General features: G+C 39.7%; 1 protein-coding gene across 1 annotated transcript in view; it reads right to left on the bottom strand.

Annotated features, from left to right (window-relative positions):
* Positions 1–18,093, bottom strand: part of LOC119723310 (leucine-rich repeat-containing protein 9-like) — a 165,845-nt gene that overhangs the window by 65,035 nt on the left and 82,717 nt on the right. Inside the window, exons 13-14 of the mRNA XM_038193864.1 lie at positions 12,080–12,257; positions 9,761–9,981 (exon numbers count right to left, since the gene is read on the bottom strand). Coding sequence (XP_038049792.1) covers positions 9,761–9,981; positions 12,080–12,257 — 399 coding nt within the window. The remainder of the gene's footprint in view (positions 1–9,760; positions 9,982–12,079; positions 12,258–18,093) is intronic.

Below are 18,093 nucleotides of genomic sequence, written 5' to 3'. Positions count from 1 at the left end.
AAGTAGATAAAGTGTTTTGTTTTGTTTTGATTGTTTGTTTGTGGTGTTGGTTTTTTTTTTTGGGGGGGGGGGATTTGAACCCTATTCTATGTCAGTTTCCGTGTATTATTGTTTTGATTCAAATATTTTTGGGAAAACCAAATGCTGATTTTTAATCAGTTCGGATGTTCAAATTATTTATAGTATAAGTAAAGAAACAGAGAATACTCGAATATGCCTTCCTTTCAGTTGTGTAATTTAATATTTTATATTGCCACAAGTGATTCTGTATGTCAGTATATATTATATAAGTACTTTAATAAACAATGCGAATAAATATATAATTACAATTAATTATTTGAAAAAAATAAACATTAAGTCTCATTAAATATTATGTAAATACTTCAATAAACCAGCCTGTGTCATGTTTCTGTCATTACAGTTATGACGACAAAGAGCCTTTTAATCCCCCAAAATAAAAAAATTAATTCAATATGAAATATTAATGAGAAAACAACTTTTCTACTGTTTCTACTAAGCACAGGGGTGTGAGTGACCACTTATAAAAATAGCTGGAAAAAGGTGTAAAGAACTTTGGAAATCTTCTATACTTTTGTCCACAGCAAGTGAGGGAAAAAGCTGAAAAAAGCTGAAATCCAAAACAACCAAGCTGAAATCAGCTTTAAAGCTGAGATTTCACACCCCTGTAAGCAGCTGCATGATATGGGCCCCTGCTCTCTGACTAAGTATTCATAAACGCTTATGAGGTTTCCTCTTGGACACTTTGACCTTCTTCAGGTTTTGCTCATTTTTAGAGTAGTACAGGGGATCATGAAGATTACATAAAGCAGCCACAAGTTTGACAATCATTGGGGCACAACTCTGTAAGGAACAAGGCATTTGATGCTTCACTATTCGCCAGCACTTAACCCGTTGGATTGCCCTTTCTACATGGATAAGAAGTCTTCCAATTTTCTTGTTTTTCTTATTTCCTCAACATTTAATCTCTTTCCCTTTGCATGTGCCATTTTCTGGTAAATGGAGGGGCGATGAGCATTGAATTTTCAAGAGCACATCTTCAATATGGAAACCCCTATCTGCCATCACATCGTCTCTATCATCAAGCTTTTCTATCAATCCACTCTTCTCTGTTAGACATTTATCCGAGATGTTTCCTGACCAAAGATCACTGACAAAAGTAAATGCTCCATTCGGAGCTACCCCAAACAAAACCTTGTATGTATTGTGACTTTTATACTGCGAGAATGTTTTCTACTGTTCATCCTTGTTTCGTGGTCTGTCTACAAAAAACTCTGAACAGTCAATTACAACACGTGTGTTAGGAAATGCATTATTAAAGTCAGCCGGCATCCATCTTCTTATGTGTTCCTGTGATGGCCAAATCAGTAGGGCTGGAACAAGTGTCTGGTGCATGTAACTGATCCAGGTGGTGGTGATCCTTGTCACTGTTGAACAGCTAACTTGAAGCAGATCAGCCAGACTGAGAAGTGGAAGGTCAAGACTTAGTCGCATTAAGCACATGATGAACTGGAAGAAGGCAGGCAGAGAAGATGAACCTGAACAATTTAATTTGGTAATTCCAATCGTCATTTTCTCATCAATATTAATCTATAGAAATCTCTTCATAATTATTTTTTTTTAAATTATTGTAAAGCACCTGTCAGGAAAAGGAAAAGTTTGATTCAGTATTTTATTCATTTTGGTGTTGTAAATAAAAAAAAATACACAATAAACCTCGAGTATTTGTTGTGTCATTTTTTTCTATTTTAATATACAAAATCTGCACACAATGTTGAGACTTTTGAATTTGCTCACTGTTATTCATTATTGTCTAGTTCAGACATCATTGTCAAAATATTGGTATCGCAAAAAACCCAGACGTGTTTTTAACAGTTGATTTTAAAATTAGAATTGGCGAAGTAAAACAAATAAGATGACCGTCCGTTTTTTGGTTTTTTTTAAAGAGGAAAATTTTATTGAAATAATGGGCTAAGATAAGATAGCCATATTTAGCTTACAGTTACACGATATGTGCTTTTAAAGGAGGAGGCCCTTTTTATTTGAGAGTTTTGGGTTGTCTACTTCAACCTAAAGTGTGACCACAAAACCTTCCTAAAGTACTTATTGAACATCACTTAAGTTTGTAGAATCATCTGAAGTTGTAAAAAAAAAAAGAAAAAAAAAAGAAGTTACAAAAAATGATGCATCCTCAAATACAAAAGAAGTGAGCAGGGAAAATCCACTGGTATATTGTTTTACTTGGCCTTGGATAATGTTCCACAATTAAAAGTTAAAGCCTAAAGTTTGATCACAGTTTCTGTAGGCCTAATCGTGGCTAATTATCCTCAGGGTATTTTGTGCAAAGCCTATTATTACTAGCCCCATAAATGTGGCCAATTTACTGGACTAGGCCTACAATACCTCAGTAAAGAAGGCCACACTTGGAATATGTACCCGAAAATTTAGAACTTTGTCAAGTTTTTATTTTAACATTTAGACTTTAGTTGTAGTTTATTTACGCTTTAGAAGCACACTCGCCTTCTTTATAGCACTGGAAAAGTAGTCCCCTCTTTTCAGACATCTACATTTCGTGTAATTTTGTATTGGAATTTAGATACGCAAACATGTGCAAACAAACCTGGAAATAACACGAAATATATATGTCTGAAAAAGGGCCGGGGGGGGGGGGGGCTAATTTTCTTTCGCTATAAAGAGGGTGAGTATGCTTCTAAAGCGTAAATAAACTAGAAACTAGAACGGCGAAGCCGCCATGGCTCGCTGTCCAAGGCAGGAAGGGAGGCTGAAGGTAGGGTTGGGGATGGGCATGATGGAAGGGGATCAGGATTCTTGTTGATGTGCCTAGGTGTAGGGGTCAGTTTTTAAATGTCAACATAAAAAGTCAACAGATTACCTAATAAATACACGTGTATATAGGTTAGCCGTCACTGTATTATGGGGGAGTTTTCCATTGCTAGGGTAATTAGGACCCAGTTGTGAATTTTTGCAGCCCCAACAGTGTCTTCTGCTCCCCATACTTGTATTACCATGTAAAAACTCTTGTGTAGTCGCCACAAATACAGAACAAGAATGGGTATACATGTACATGTAGACACAGCACCATCACCACCTCCCCCAAACCTTACCCCATCCCAAAACCTTACCCCATCCCCAACCCGCCCCCTCCCCCACCCAACCCCCTACCCACACCCATTCCATCCTCCCCATACCATCCCCACCCTATCAGCTACACATCCCAACCCCACCAAAACTCCAATCCCTATCTCCTTCCCCCTCCCCTACCTCAACTCCCTACACCCACCTACCCTATCTTCCCCTATCTGTCCTTACCCACTCTACACATCCCCACCCTAACCCTTACCAAGGGCGGATCCGGGGGGGGGGGGGGGGGGGGGGGGGGGGGGGGGGGGCCAAAGGGGGCCATGGCCCCCCCCCCCAAAACGAAACCAATTTTTTTTTTTTTAATGTGACATCGCAATAAAGGCAGGCAATGAGTACACCACCATCTTTTCCTAAAAAAAAAATTGGTTAAAGTGGTCAGAAATTGCCTCAGATCGCACCACAGAGCATCTAGAATCCAAAAACTTTTCGGGGCCCTTAAGCGGGCCCCGAACCCCACGCCGTAATTTTTTAGACCCACTTTTTGGGGGGACCAAATTTTTTTTGGCCCCCCCCAAAAATTGTGTTCTGGATCCGCCCTTGACCCTTACTCGAATTCCAATATCCCGCCCACCCCATTCCCCCACCCATACATCCCCACCTGACCCCATGCAACCCCTACTCTGATCCCTATATACTGCCCCCTCCCCTTATCCAACCCCTACAACAACCCATCCCTACCCATCCCTACACATCCCCAACCCAACCCCTACTCCGATCCTATATCCCTCCCCCTGCCCAAACCCCTCCTAACCCAACCCCTACATCCATGCCCATCCTCTCCCTACCTGTCTCCCCCTACCTGTCTCTCCCTGCCTGTTCCCACCCCACCCCTACAAATCCCCACCCCACCCAAACCCAGTATTCCAACCCCTCTCCCCACCCCACCCCGCCCCACCCATCCTAGCTCCCCTACTCATCCTACTCACACAAACCCTAACTCCAACCCTATCCCCCAACCCACCTCACCCCACCCTCCCCTACCCCATCCCGACTCCAACCCCATAAACTAAAAGATCAAACCAGAAGCTCATGCACATCCCCAAAATGCATAGTGTACATGTACATGTTATACCGGTATACACACACGTACATGTTATACCAGTATACATGTAACAATTAAAAACTTTAACATTTCCTTGAATTAAAGTTCCTCAATAAAATCATAAAATTTACTGCAATGATATGAACCTAACTGAAGTTATAGAGATGATACATGACAACTGCATTTAATTTTTTCCCCAAGTTAACTAGTCCAAAAAAACTTCAACATGTTTATCTGAACGTGGACGGCCGTTCTGACCATACCACCCTTGTGGGGTGATGTTCCTTTCAGTACACATCACCCCACTTTTTTCACAATAGAAAAATATCACCCCAGAAGGGAATCTTTAGAAAAAGGGATAATGGGAACACAATGCTATCACCCCACAATTCCGTCTGGCTGAAATGTCCGTCTGTCCGGCGTGCCGGGCGCCCGGACAGACGGACGGAAATTGGTATTACATAGGCTCGCATCTGCCTCGCAGCTCGCCAATAAAGTCTTAATGTGAAAATAAAAACTTGACAAAGTTCTCCATGTTCGGGTAGGCCTACATATTCCAAGTGTGGCCTTTAATTATGTACGGAGGTAGTCCAGTGAATTGGCCATATTTATGGGGCTAGGCCTACGTTCATTTATTTAGGCTAGGGCCTAGGCTGAGATTTTCACGATTACTGACACTGTTACTTACGTCCAAGCTCCATTGAACTTTCTTCAACTTCACTCTCTCCCTCATCCATGATTGAGCTAGAATCAGGCCTTTCAGGGCCAGGCTCATCAAGGGACTCCTCCGTTTTGTTTCTGGCTGCATCAAGCTTCTACAATGCAGCGAGCGATCGTGGGTTCACTGGTTTTCCCCAGTTGTTCCATGAGAAATACTTGGGATCCCCATGGGCATTTCCATGCGCTTGGGATCACCATGCGCTTGGTTATGGTCAGCTCGTTTTTACCTCCACGCCTGATTAGACGCTTCCATCTCGCCATGGTAGCAGGATTTTGGCTTGGCCATTTAATCCATGTTATTCCATCTATCCGTACATATTTTTCAGCCTTTTTGAGCTTGGACGTATGGGCATAACATTCTGCAGCTTCACAAAAAAAAAAACATCTCGATAAATATAAAACAAAATGAAAATAATCGAATCACAAGCTAGCGAAACTACTGGCACGGTACTCACTGCTGACCGGACCGGACTTGCTAAATTTTTCAAGTGTCCTGCGCCACGCATATTTTTGTTGACCGTCTCCAACAATGCAATGCAAAAACCAACTCTCCGTAGCAACCTCTAGGTGGCACTATGTATATGGAATAGCCCGTATTGAAATGAATTTCCCATTTTATAGCATAGCTACTCGCTCACTACTGTGTTTATATCCTCTTTCTGTTTCCTTTTATTTGTTTTCTCCTCTTCTTCTCGTTCCTAGTTAGGCAGGCAGGCTTCATTTCCTTATACACTCTATATTAGTCTGTAGATAGTTGTTCTTGTCTTTGTCTCTTATTTTGTCCATTCATGTTTGTTTTGTTTGTTTGTTTGTGTTGTCTTTGCATGGCAATATAAGCCTTTGGCTTCTGCCCATGCCACCATATTTGCTGCATTGTTAATTTATTACTTGTTGACGAGCCTAATATTTTCAGATTATTTACAGTACTTGTTGATTAACGTAGTATTTTAATGCTTCGTTCATCCTGTATTTCATATTCTTTATATTTTGTTATGCTCCTTATTCAGTTTCTCATTTTTATTTATACATCAACTCATTTTGTGTCTTTTAATTGTCAGAAATGTAGAAATAAATGTTGGAATGAATAAATTAATAGCTATTCTGCCTCATTGTTGGCCATCACTAGCACCAGTCACGCTTTATCTAAGTACAGTAAACTCCGGCTAAGTCGGCACTCTCAGGACCCGAGAATTTGTGACGACTTACGCGAATGCCAACATCTGCTGTAAGTCGTCATTTTGCCGACTTACATGAATGGCCTTTTGCAGTTTGCACACATGATTCATTGCACTAATTGGCTACGATTTACCCTGGTTTATCTCCATAGTGCTTGAGTTGAATCCAGCAAATTAATCCTCGAAATGTATCATCACATTTGGGGTATTGATAGTGGAGACCACGTATATAGTAGTAGAAACAGTAGTAGAAACATTTATTTCAATGTTGCCATTTCCACACAATAAAATGTTACAATGCCGTGTAACCATATTATACAGAGCAAAATGCAAGGAGTTATGTAATTGTGTATAATAATGTACATGGATCAATACTAGAACAAATTTACGACAACATTTAGGTATAAGGTGAAGCGTCACGCTTTTGTACCCCAACCTATCTAAGTGGACATGACCAAGAAAACAGAGACTGTGACAAAGGACAAAATGGACAACAATGAGACACACAAAGACACAACCTAGAAAAACACAAACTGGTATGAGACGAGGGCATACATCTAGATTCATAAATTATAACTAGTTATTCGAATAAACGTAGAAAAAACACAAACTGGTATGAGACGAGAGCATACATCTAGATTCATAAATTATAACTAGTTGTTCGAATAAGAATTGAGTAGATGTGATCTAAGATTTTTAACAAAGACAGAGAAGGAAGGTGCTGATTTTAAGAAGTCATCTAGACTATTCCAGTATAATGCAAGGGCGGATCCAGAACACAATTTTTTTGGGGGGCCAAAAAAATTTTGGTCCCCCCAAAAAGTGGGTAAAAAAAATTACGGCGTGGGGTTCGGGGCCCGCTTTAAGGGCCCCGAAAAGATTCTAGATGCTCTGTGGTGCGATCTGAGGCAATTTCTGACACACTTTAACCAATGTTTTTTTGAGGAAAAGATGGTGGTGTACTCATTGCCTGCCTTTATTGCGATGTCACATAAAAAAAAAAAAAATTGGTTTCGTTTTTGGGGGGGGCCATGGCCCCCTTTGGCCCCCCCCCTGGATCCGCCCTTGGTATAATGTACCACGTTGAATAACGCTATTTTTAGACAATGTTGTTCTGTTGAATTGGACATATAAATTTCTCCTACTAGTGCTTCGGGTATTATACAAATGAATATCAGATGTGAGCATAAAGAAGGGGTTGAAACAAGTAGGTAATGCATTGTGTGTAAACCTATACATAAATTTGCCCTGGTTAAAGTAGTATAAGTCATTGAATTGTTAGAGTCTCAAATTTGCAAATAAAGGAAGGGTACGATCACGATAACCAGCATGAGATATTAATCGGACTGCTCGCTTTTGTAACATGAGCAGTTTGTTGCATTTGGATGGTGAACCACCCCAAGTCAAAATTGAATAATTTAGATATGGCAAAATAAAGGAATTGTACAAGGTAATTAAGTTCTACTGGGGAGGTAATATTTTAAACGATTCATTATGCCAACATTTTTTGATATTTTTGTCGCTATTTCATCGATGTGTTTTTTGCAAGTGAGATTCTCGTCAATAGTTATGCCCAAGAATTTAGTGCTTTTTACTTGACTTAGATTGGAATCGTTTAAAATTAAGGGAACCGATTGAGTGTATTTATACCGATGGGCACAAAAAATCATATAGTTCGATTTTTCAACAAATTAATGCAAAGTTTGTTAGCTAAGAGCCACGTACTAATTATTTTCAATTCAACATTAAGGTTTCTAATAGCAGTATCAACATTTTTATGAGTATATAAAAATTTAGTGTCATCGGCAAATAAAAAAAAATGAAATAATAAGAGATGTTAATGATATCATTAATATAAATGATAAAAAGTATTGGGCCTAATACAGAACCCTGTGGTACCCCACAAGTAATATCTCGATAGGAAGAAATTACAGAATTATATGACACGTACTGCTTTCTATTACTCAAATAACTTTTAAATAAGTCAAGTGATATTCCCCGCACACCGTAGTGTTCCAACTTGCTTATTAAAATATCATGATTGACTGTATCAAAAGCTTTTGACAAGTCTAGAAATATGCCAATCGAGAAATTATTATGTTCAATTGCGGTACATATTTTACTTAGAACATAGGATGTTGCCAGATCAGTTGACTTTTTTTGTCTAAAACCAAATTGTGCATCAGACACGATATCGTGCTTGTTCATAAAAGATATTAATCTTGTGTAAATTAACTTTTCAAATAATTTGGAAAATGTGGACAATACCGATATGGGTCTATAATTACCAATATCATGCTTACAACCTTTTTTGTAGATTGGTGTAACCTGTGCTATTTTTAAATCATCAGGAAATACATATGTACGTGCACAGTAACGAATCAAATGTGTGCGTGGTCCGGTATGTACATGTATACCACGCACGCATTGACTGCAGCACAAGTCATTCAATAAGACGACCCCCAAAATGGACAGAGCGCATGCGTACAGACTAGAGGAGGTACTGGTATTGGGACACCCTTTTGCGACACCGATGCATGCAGCAATCGATCACGGGCTGTGCCAAACCACTTTTCACTCGTCACTTCTTGCCAACTGCAGTACAAGAAGTCGATGCCAATGCGTGATTTTTTGAATGCCGACTTACACAAAGGATTTTGTAATGCTTTTTATGGAAAGGGGACCGAGAGTAACACGACGACTTGAGCGAAATGGCGACTTACAAAAGCGGACTTAGAAATAAAAAATTCAATGGAAATGCATCACGGACAATCGGGCCTTTAGTCAGACGGCCACCTTGAGCGATTTGACGAGTTGTACGATGTCGGTTTAGCCGGAGTTTACTGTAGTTTGAATTGGTAAAAAGGCGATGGACTAGAAAAGCTAAAATGGTTCTTAACATGTATGTTACTTAACAGGCAGGGTAAAGCGGAACACCCAAATGATGTTTTATCCAAATGATCCCTATGCAAATAAAAAGGCATTGAACATATCTGTACATACCTGCTTCAATTTAACCAGCTGTATAAAAAGCCTAAATAGCGGTAAAACTAAATACCCAAAAATATAAGTATAACATGTTCTTCTATAACAGTTTTTAAATCCCATAGCAACTAGGTTACGTAACTTAAGTTCACAGAGGTCCAAACACTTTAAGAATTCCTTCGAAATCAGAGCAAGTAGCCCAGTGAATGGCAACTTTGACAGGGCTTTTGATAGTGTACGTATTGCCGTATTCTAAGCATTTGAATGGCACAATATGAAATGACGGGGGAGTTATGTACTTAGAAAAATGCACTTAAATTGTCTATTTCTCTTCAATTGTCCTTTGCCCAGCATAGTGGGCGAGGCCAAGCCTCGTTAATATATAAAACAGATATGTGTTGCATAAAAGGGTAAACTGTAGCCTATGATATTTTCTTCCCCATTATGTCACCACAAAACAAACCTTTTGGAGGTTTGTGACTTGCCCCTAGCCTAACACCAATTAACAGAAAAGATTGCAGTCCTATAAGGAACATGGGGGACATGTTGAAAAAACAATCTTTTTGGTACCTCAATCAATCAAACTTGGACTAAACTAGTTCTGCTGAGAATCAAGTATTATTACCTTGTTTGCTGGATAAGCATCATATGCACCTACCTTGAGATTGAAAATCTCTCTGATATTCTGGATACGATTATTCCCAATGTATAACTCCAAAAGGGACAGTGTTTTTGCTAGTCCAGCAAGAGATGAGATCCTGTTGTTACAAACAGCTAGGCACTGGAGTTGGGTCAACCTCTCCAACCCTGCTGCTTCTAGTGTGCTTATATTATTGGAGCTGAGATTCAAGGTATGCAGCTTCGTCAGTTTACCAATGCCTATCAACAGCAATGAGAGATTACAAATTAAATGTAGATTGATACATTAATTCTTTGGCAAAATAGTGACCATAGTGAGCAGGGGTTTGAACCTGTAACCACTGGATTGCCGCTCGGGTGCTCTACCAAATGGGCTATCCAGCCCTATGTTGGCAGTTCCCCAAGTTGTCAATATCTTTGTTCAAGGGGCGTTAGTCATAAGCCATAAACCAGTATGCCATGCAGCCAGGAATCACACCAAAAGTCACAATGCAGACCTGGGAAATAGTATATGGATCTCTCAGAGAGGATATGGCTTTTTATTACAGACTAGCTCAAATGAACCACAAAGGGAAACGACTCTAGTGAATTATAACAATTTTAGAAAACTTGATCAAAGAAATTAACTGGGGTGGGGTTTGAACTTACGACCTCCGGATTACATGGGGCTGAATAGCTCAGTTGGTGGAGCTCATTTGGTACAGCATCGCAAGGATAGGGCTGATTAATAATCCACAGGTCGCAGGTTCAAACCCCGCTCCAGTCAATTTCTTGGTTCAACTTTTCAAAAAACGAATTATTAAACAAAAAACAACATTTCTATATTATGTTAATTTGCTTGTTTCAATTACAAAAGTTCAGAGAACACACCTTGAAAAGGCTTGGGGCATTTTGTCTGGATTCTTTTGGGCAAGTCCAAGAAAAGGTCCCATTGTGTCCTATACTTAACACACCATTTTCTTTAATTTAAATAATCATCACAAAGACTAATAACATAAACATTCTTGTTGTTATTCTCCTTGCAGATGTCCAATAGAGGAATAAAAAACACTGAAATCCAGAGGGTTAAACTTTGTTATGTATGGTTGTTACGTATGGGATGTAACATGCGTGAATTCTTATACTTGCCCTTTTATGTAATTCTAGGTTGCATACAATCTTTTTGACCTTTTATTACCATAACTTAACATGGGGCCGTATCATAGGTCCGACACCTCATAGGTCTGAAATTTTTGACGTATGATACGTCGGACTTATGAGGCATACAATTTATTTATTCCACCTCATTAATTGGTCCGATGCCTCATAAGTCTGACGTTGGAAAACGAGGCGTCAGACATATGAGGCGTTGGAGCTATGGACCATTACCAGGAAAGGTTCATTTGTCCAACAAGGGAAGAACGAGATTTAAAACAAATTCCAACATTTAAAGCCCGCGAGGTTGTCTACGGTGGGGGTGGGGGGGGGGGGTCTGGTGCATCCCTTAATGTCAATGTGTAATCACTATCTCTAACTATTACAGGCACTAGCATTCTGACATTTTATGCAATAAATAATGGCTGTCGTACTAATGAGGCGTCGGACTTATGAGGCATCGGACTTATGAAGCGTCGCACTTATGGACAGAAAAATAAAAGTAAATTTAATTGTCGGTCCTATGGGGGTCAGAGCTATGAGGCCTCGGACTATGAAACATTGAACTTATGATGCGTTGGACCTATGAGGCGTCAGACTTATGAGCGGACCCCCATAACATGTGCGATTAAAAAAGAATGAAACAAACAAAACATTACTGACTTGATTGCATTTTTTGCTTAAAGCTCAGTCCATCATTTGCAGCTATCCAAAAAGTAACTGACGTAATTTATTTTTGAAAAACATAAGGGGACTAAACTCCCTGTAAATTTTTTTCTGACATGCTGTCATTTTGAAGAAATCAGTGAAAGAAAACCAACGATGCATCTTTTGTTGGAAATTTCAGTCAGTAGTTCTTTTTATTTGGGCAAGCGTTGACACGATGCATGGCTATATTTGTTGATTCAATGCGCAACATCGCATAGCTACAATCAGCTCAGTGAAAACATGTCTCGGACACTAAATTCAGGCCCAATTCAAACCATGACTCAGCAACTTTGATTTGAAATCGAGATCCTAGAATGTTGTTTTTCTCGGAATATACAACATTCACTGAACTGAAAAAGTCATCAGGTTTAGTTGTTCAGCACCCTTAGATTTTGAGCACATCTGCTGCTTCTAATGAACAAAATGCACAAAATACAATTGATGGACTGTACCTTTAAGTGATTGCATTTGTTTTGCAGAATTTATTTACACAAACCTTCCAATTTATAAATGCAATTATCCTCAAGAGCAAGTTCCTCTAGTTGTGTGCATTCATCTAAGCCTTCGATCTTTGTCAGGTCATTGTTATTGAAGGAAGCCCATCGAAGATTTACTAATCTCTCTAGGTTGGACAATTTGCTGATATGCTGCCCATCAAGATTAAGTGTTGTTACCTGTTGTTACAAAATAAAGAAAAGATCCAGGGAAGAAATGCAACTACATGTAATAAACATATCTTTATAGGTCAAACCTCAAGGGAACAGGTTCAAAATTTGACTTAAGCAGAGTTTTGAGTTAAGCAGGGTTGTAAATCATTGTTATACTACTGAAGGGAATGGAATCTTTGTTTAACTTATCAGCAGTTTTTAGTTATTAGAGTTTGACTTATCGAAATTTCACTGTACATTTTTAAATATCAGTTTAATGATTTTCACAAGATGAGTATGGTGATTCATATCATCTTTCAATTCCCATTCATAAATACCTAATAGAGTTTACCCATCCCTTTTGGTCGAGAGCCCATCATATTTTTTGTAGGAAAATGTCCCTTTTTTGGGGGGGGGGGGGGGGAATAAATATGTGCATTATCAGCGTCCAGACTCCAAACCGGTCTCAAACGGAGTGTTCAACAACGACTAAGCCCATATTTATGAGATTTTGTCACAACGCATGTATTTTGACAAAATTCATTATACTTGGGGAAACATGGGTTTACTGCTACTCATGGTTTCAACCGGCTTATTTTGCAATTTACACTGCCATGAGGGTCAGTGTGTAAATTTTAACAGCTTAATAATGTGAGGTGTATAAAATGCTCTATTACAACCCAACAAATTCCCATTGTTTAACCCTTTAAATACCTGCAAAATTGACTTTTCTCCAAAAGATGGGATCCTGAGAAGGATTCTGAGAAGGATCCTGGCACTAATTATGCATAGTTTTGACCAATCACAACAGGGAGTTTTAACCAATCATGTTAGACCATTACCAAGATTTGACCAATCAGGACACAGCTGTAGAACACAGTGCTAAAGTGTAGGAGGGAAAATGCACATCTGTGTGTGTCTCATTCTGTCACAGCTTTTAGGCCCCCAAAAAAATAAGTCGGTCTCTGGTCAGCGCGCGCGTCGATTTTAATCATGCGCGTCGATCTTTTTTTTTCTCCAAAATGTTCCGCGGTAGCTCCAACAGCGCCCTCTATTTCCGCACCTCCTCAATTTTTTTTTTACCAAAGAGCACCAAGGAATTGGAAATTGCACCAAGGCAAATGATCGAAAGCACCAAGGCAAATTATGGAGGACACCAATGTACATGAGGACACCAAAAAAAAAAAATAGTACCCTACCTTGTCTGTACAATCCAAGCTTGAAGAAAAAAAAAAAGCCGCGTGGCCGCGTCAATTCCGGAACTTTGGTCTGACCAGAGACCGAATATTTTTTTTTTTGGGCCTTAGTGCAAGCTGGATAAATTTACCCACCACCACCCCAGCTCCTGCCTACTCTTGTATGTTATTCGAATGGCGTCTTTAAAGGTAGAGTCCATCATTTGCAGCCATCCGAAAAGTAACTGGCGTAATTATTGTTGAAAAACTAACTTGGTTGAAAGATAGTAAGGAGACTAAACTCCCTGTGAAATTATTCTTTCTGGGAAGCTGTCATTTTGAAGTAATCAACGAAAGAAGGCAGTTCCAACGGTGATTCTTAAGAAGCACCGTAGGAAAATTTAAATTAGTAGTTCGTTTTGTTATTCAGCGCAGCGCGCACAAGTATTCGAACGACGCACACGCGCGCGCGGTTGTTATAATTCGTCGGATCAGTGCGCGACGTCGCGTATAGTTGCAATTCAAAACAATTCAAAACATGATTCAGCAACTTTTGATTTGAAATTGAGATCTTAGAATGCTGTTTTTCTCGGAATATACAGCTGAAGCTTAGCTGAAACTTCATCAGGTTAGTTGCTTAGTATCCTTCATTAGATTTTGAACTCTTTTGTTGCTTCAAACGAACAAAATGCACAAATTACAAATGATGGACTACACCTTTAACAGGATTCGAAGACAGCCCATGCCTAATACATGTACATGTACACACATGAGTTTACATGTAGCATTAGTTTTATGGGTATGTTACTGATATTGTTGCTGATATTGTTTAATACTGATATTGATGTTTTTAGTAATACAATGTGATTTGAACTTTGTAAGGGGCAGCCACTCCCCCTTACATACCCCAGGGGTCGGATGTGCTGTATTTCCATAGCGCAGCCATGGCTGCCCCCACAGATGTGGACTGGGTCATATGCGTGCCCATTCATTAATGGTTGGCCTGGGAGCCAAATTGATAATTGACGTACATGTACATGTACGGGACCTGAGAGTCCATTATGTGTTTGACATGTTTGTTTTGGGCCTGTTAGTCCCATGACTTGATGCCAGCTTGCCCATATCAATTCGGTATCTGGCAAATGAACAAAGGTTGAAATAAATAACTTGAAGCTGTGGCGAAGATGCACAAAAAGTTATGTCTTGAGTTTCATTCTTATTGAGTCCGAGTATAATCCCATTCATAAATACCTTAAAAGAACAAAATTACAAAAGGTAGGGAATTAAACACAATAAAGGGAATTCTGAAGATTAAACTTAACATTACCTTAAAAGCACTATAATGTGTGCTGGTCATGGAAGTGTGCCTTGAGACTGGCTAGAAATGAGTTTAATGAATCAAGCACTGCAGAATCCCAGATTGAAGTAGGTAAGTGATTCCAGAGTCTAGGAAAGCGACGGGTTGGTGAATGGAATAAAGCATCAGTACGAGCAGGAAGATGACGAAATGTGAGGATGTTTGAATGACGAGGATTAATATGAAGGTTCTCATGGATAGATTCACATTGTACTAGACCATATAATACCTTGAAAAACAAATGAGAATGTAATACAATTTCTTCTGGAAGTGAGCATTGACCAATTCATCCTATGGAGTCTATCCTCAGATGATATTTCCCCCTATGCTGACCTAGAGCAATACGGGTAGCTGTGCGTTGAACACGTTCAAGCTTTTGTTGATCAGCAGAGGTACAGGGGTCCCAAGCAGGTAAACAATATTTCAAAATAGGAAGGACAAGGGACCTGTACAAGCAAAAGATGGCAGATGGAGAAGCTCAACATTCTATGCCCGATAAAGCCTAAACGATGGTTCGTTTTGGAATTAATGGTGTTATCATGAGATTTCCAGTTCCATGACTTAGCTGTTCTTGTAGTTCTCCAGATGTAGGACTTTAAAATATGCACCTTTAAGATGATGTCTCATGATGACGTCATTGCGACGTCACCCCAAGTTTTGTCTGTAATATGTCCCTGTCAATGTACACACCAAGTTCCAACCCAATCAAACTTACAGTTCTTTAGATATAAAATATATACCTTTTAGATGACGCCACAAGTGACATCGACATCACTTGTTTATGGCTCACTTAACCTTGGTCTCTTTGTCTGTCCTTAGTTTGAAGTCAATCGGATTGCATTTTATGTCATATTTTGCTAGTAGAAGAAAAAGTAAAAATTAAAAAAATGAATAAAAAATCAGTGGATGATGTCATATTAAGTCACTTCGGATTTGTACACTAGTAGTAGTATGTACCCACCTGCGGTACCAAGTTTCAAGACAATCAGACTTTTAATAGCCTTTTATGTGATTTAAATAATTGAATTTTTGACGACGTCTTCATGACCTCACACACTTTTTGTGCAAATGTGTATGACCTAACAAACATATAAAAAAACAAATCTTGAATTACCGGTACCTTTATTCTGGCTGGTATTAAACACGTCCAGCCTGTGTTGCATCAACCACTTAAGACTGGCCATGTAACAGGCTCTCAACCAATAGAAATGGATAAACTGTCTTGGGTAATTATAAATATTTGTTTAATATTGTTATGCAGGATGTCCTAAGCAACTGCTTACAATATAGGAAATCCTATTGCTGAACTATTAAGTACAAAACACACACACAAAGTAGACTTTTGGCATTTGATTTGTAACAATTGCATAGTAACTGAGCTTGGAAAACTTTGTGAATATATCTGTGAATATTTGTCTGTAATAATACAAGGCAGGGTGTAGAATCAGCAGTAAGTAGGCAGGGGGTCGCATTACTTTTTTGTTCGTCTGGCTAGTTGGGTGCGAGAGGATGTAAACAGTAGTTTTTTTTAATTCTGGTGACAACATGACTTCTTCTGATTTTTACTGCATTATGGAGGATAGGTTGGTCTCTTCTGATATTTGCAGGGTGGATTCCAAACAGAACAGGGAGCAGCACTCGAAGTGTTGGAGTGAGTGCCCCACTAATGAGGCGTAGTGCATGGTTCAAAATGACATCAGCATGTCTTGAGTGGTGACTGTGACTCCAGGCTAGTCAGCATACTCAGCAGTTGAAAATATCATGGCCAAAGCTGAGGTGTGAAGTGTAGTAAAATTATCACCTCATTCAGTACCAGCAAGCTTCTTCAGCAGGTTTACCTGTACCTGAGCTTTAGCCGAGGCCTTTTTAAGCCCTGTCCGCACTGGACCTTTTTTTTGGTAAAGCTTACCGAGACTATATGGGTACTTTTCCTATCTTAAGTCCAGTGTGGACAGCTTAGGACGTTTTCCTCTCAGTTACTTTTCCTGATTCCAGCGGTTACTTCTACTGGCCAACTGCTGCTCAGGAAAACTGACCAGGTCACTTTTCCCGAGACGATAAGTCCAGTGCAAGTTGGTAAAGCGGCTCAGGAAAGCATATATCCGGCCCCGAGTGTGAGGTCATGCATACAGAGACCTCATGATCCCACACGTGCTGTGGCCAAAAATTTGCGGTGTGTCAATGCCAAGCAATAAAATCTCATTTTAAATATATTCTAATGAAAAACATAAACAGAAAAGAGAGATCACGTTCTGGGAATTAATTTGCAGAAATTCTCTTTCTCCCCCGATGTTTGTTCGGTATTTTCTACAATCCAAATTCGTTCAGTGACACTATGTAGTCTGCATGGTATGTAGGCCATAGTCACTGGTTCCGGTCCTACATCATAGCTCTGATTCTGTTAGCATGCGGTGGGAACCAGCGAATACCGATGGAACTGCTGACGCACGGAACATTGTACAGCGGCATGGCTTCGATGTCGTCCATCACGAATGCATCAGAAATCCCCCCCCCCCCCCCACAGAAGTGTGGTTTTTCTGCATGAGTCATTATACTGACAGTTACTTGTATCACGCGGTCCGGGTACAATTTCCTGTGTCGACAGTCCAAGTGCGGACAGTGGTCACATTTGACCATTTTTCATTTTACCATCGTCTCGGTAAAACCTTTAAAAAAAAAAGTCCAGTGTGGACATGGCTTTAGCATAATTAGCTGCATAGGTGTGGCAGTGGTTCAGGATAATGGCAAAGTATTCAGGTTGGGGCTTGAATTCAACTGCTTCCAATTGAGAAGGCCTTTGTTGTTGTTGTGCTGATTGAATGGGGTATTCAATTATATGTGAAGTTTCAGCCTGAACTATTTCCAATGCACTACAAAAACTATACAAAAAATGGCCACAAAAAGTGATTATAACTTATCTTAATTATTGTAAATATATTTGCGTTCGATAATTCTTAAAAATGATGGATAAATCAGGTCATGCGTGCCATATGCAAACGCTAGTCAAGACGGGAAACTGACCAACTGTCCGTACATCGCGCGGTATATAGGGTGCGTAATGCACTGTGTGTGGCGGGCGTAAAACCTCATTTTACGGTAGGAAATTTTGAGGAAATTCGCTGCATCTTATCAATCCAAAACCGAGTAGTGCGACCTTGAAATAAACTCGCGAACACGGAAAATACAAACACAGACAAGCGAGATCAAGTTCTGTGAATTAACTTGCAAATATTTTCTCCATCATTGTCTGCAGTGCACCGCGCGGCCTGCCATGCCATGCACAGACTGGTTACCGCATTTTCATCATGCCTTCTAAATTGGCCGTTGCGCA

The sequence above is a fragment of the Patiria miniata genome, unplaced genomic scaffold, assembly GCF_015706575.1.
Source record: "Patiria miniata isolate m_02_andy unplaced genomic scaffold, ASM1570657v1 HiC_scaffold_17, whole genome shotgun sequence".
NCBI classification, from domain to species: Eukaryota; Metazoa; Echinodermata; class Asteroidea; order Valvatida; family Asterinidae; genus Patiria; species Patiria miniata.
The sequence above is the reverse complement of the archived record's forward strand: the minus strand, read 5'-3'. Positions and strand labels throughout refer to the sequence as shown.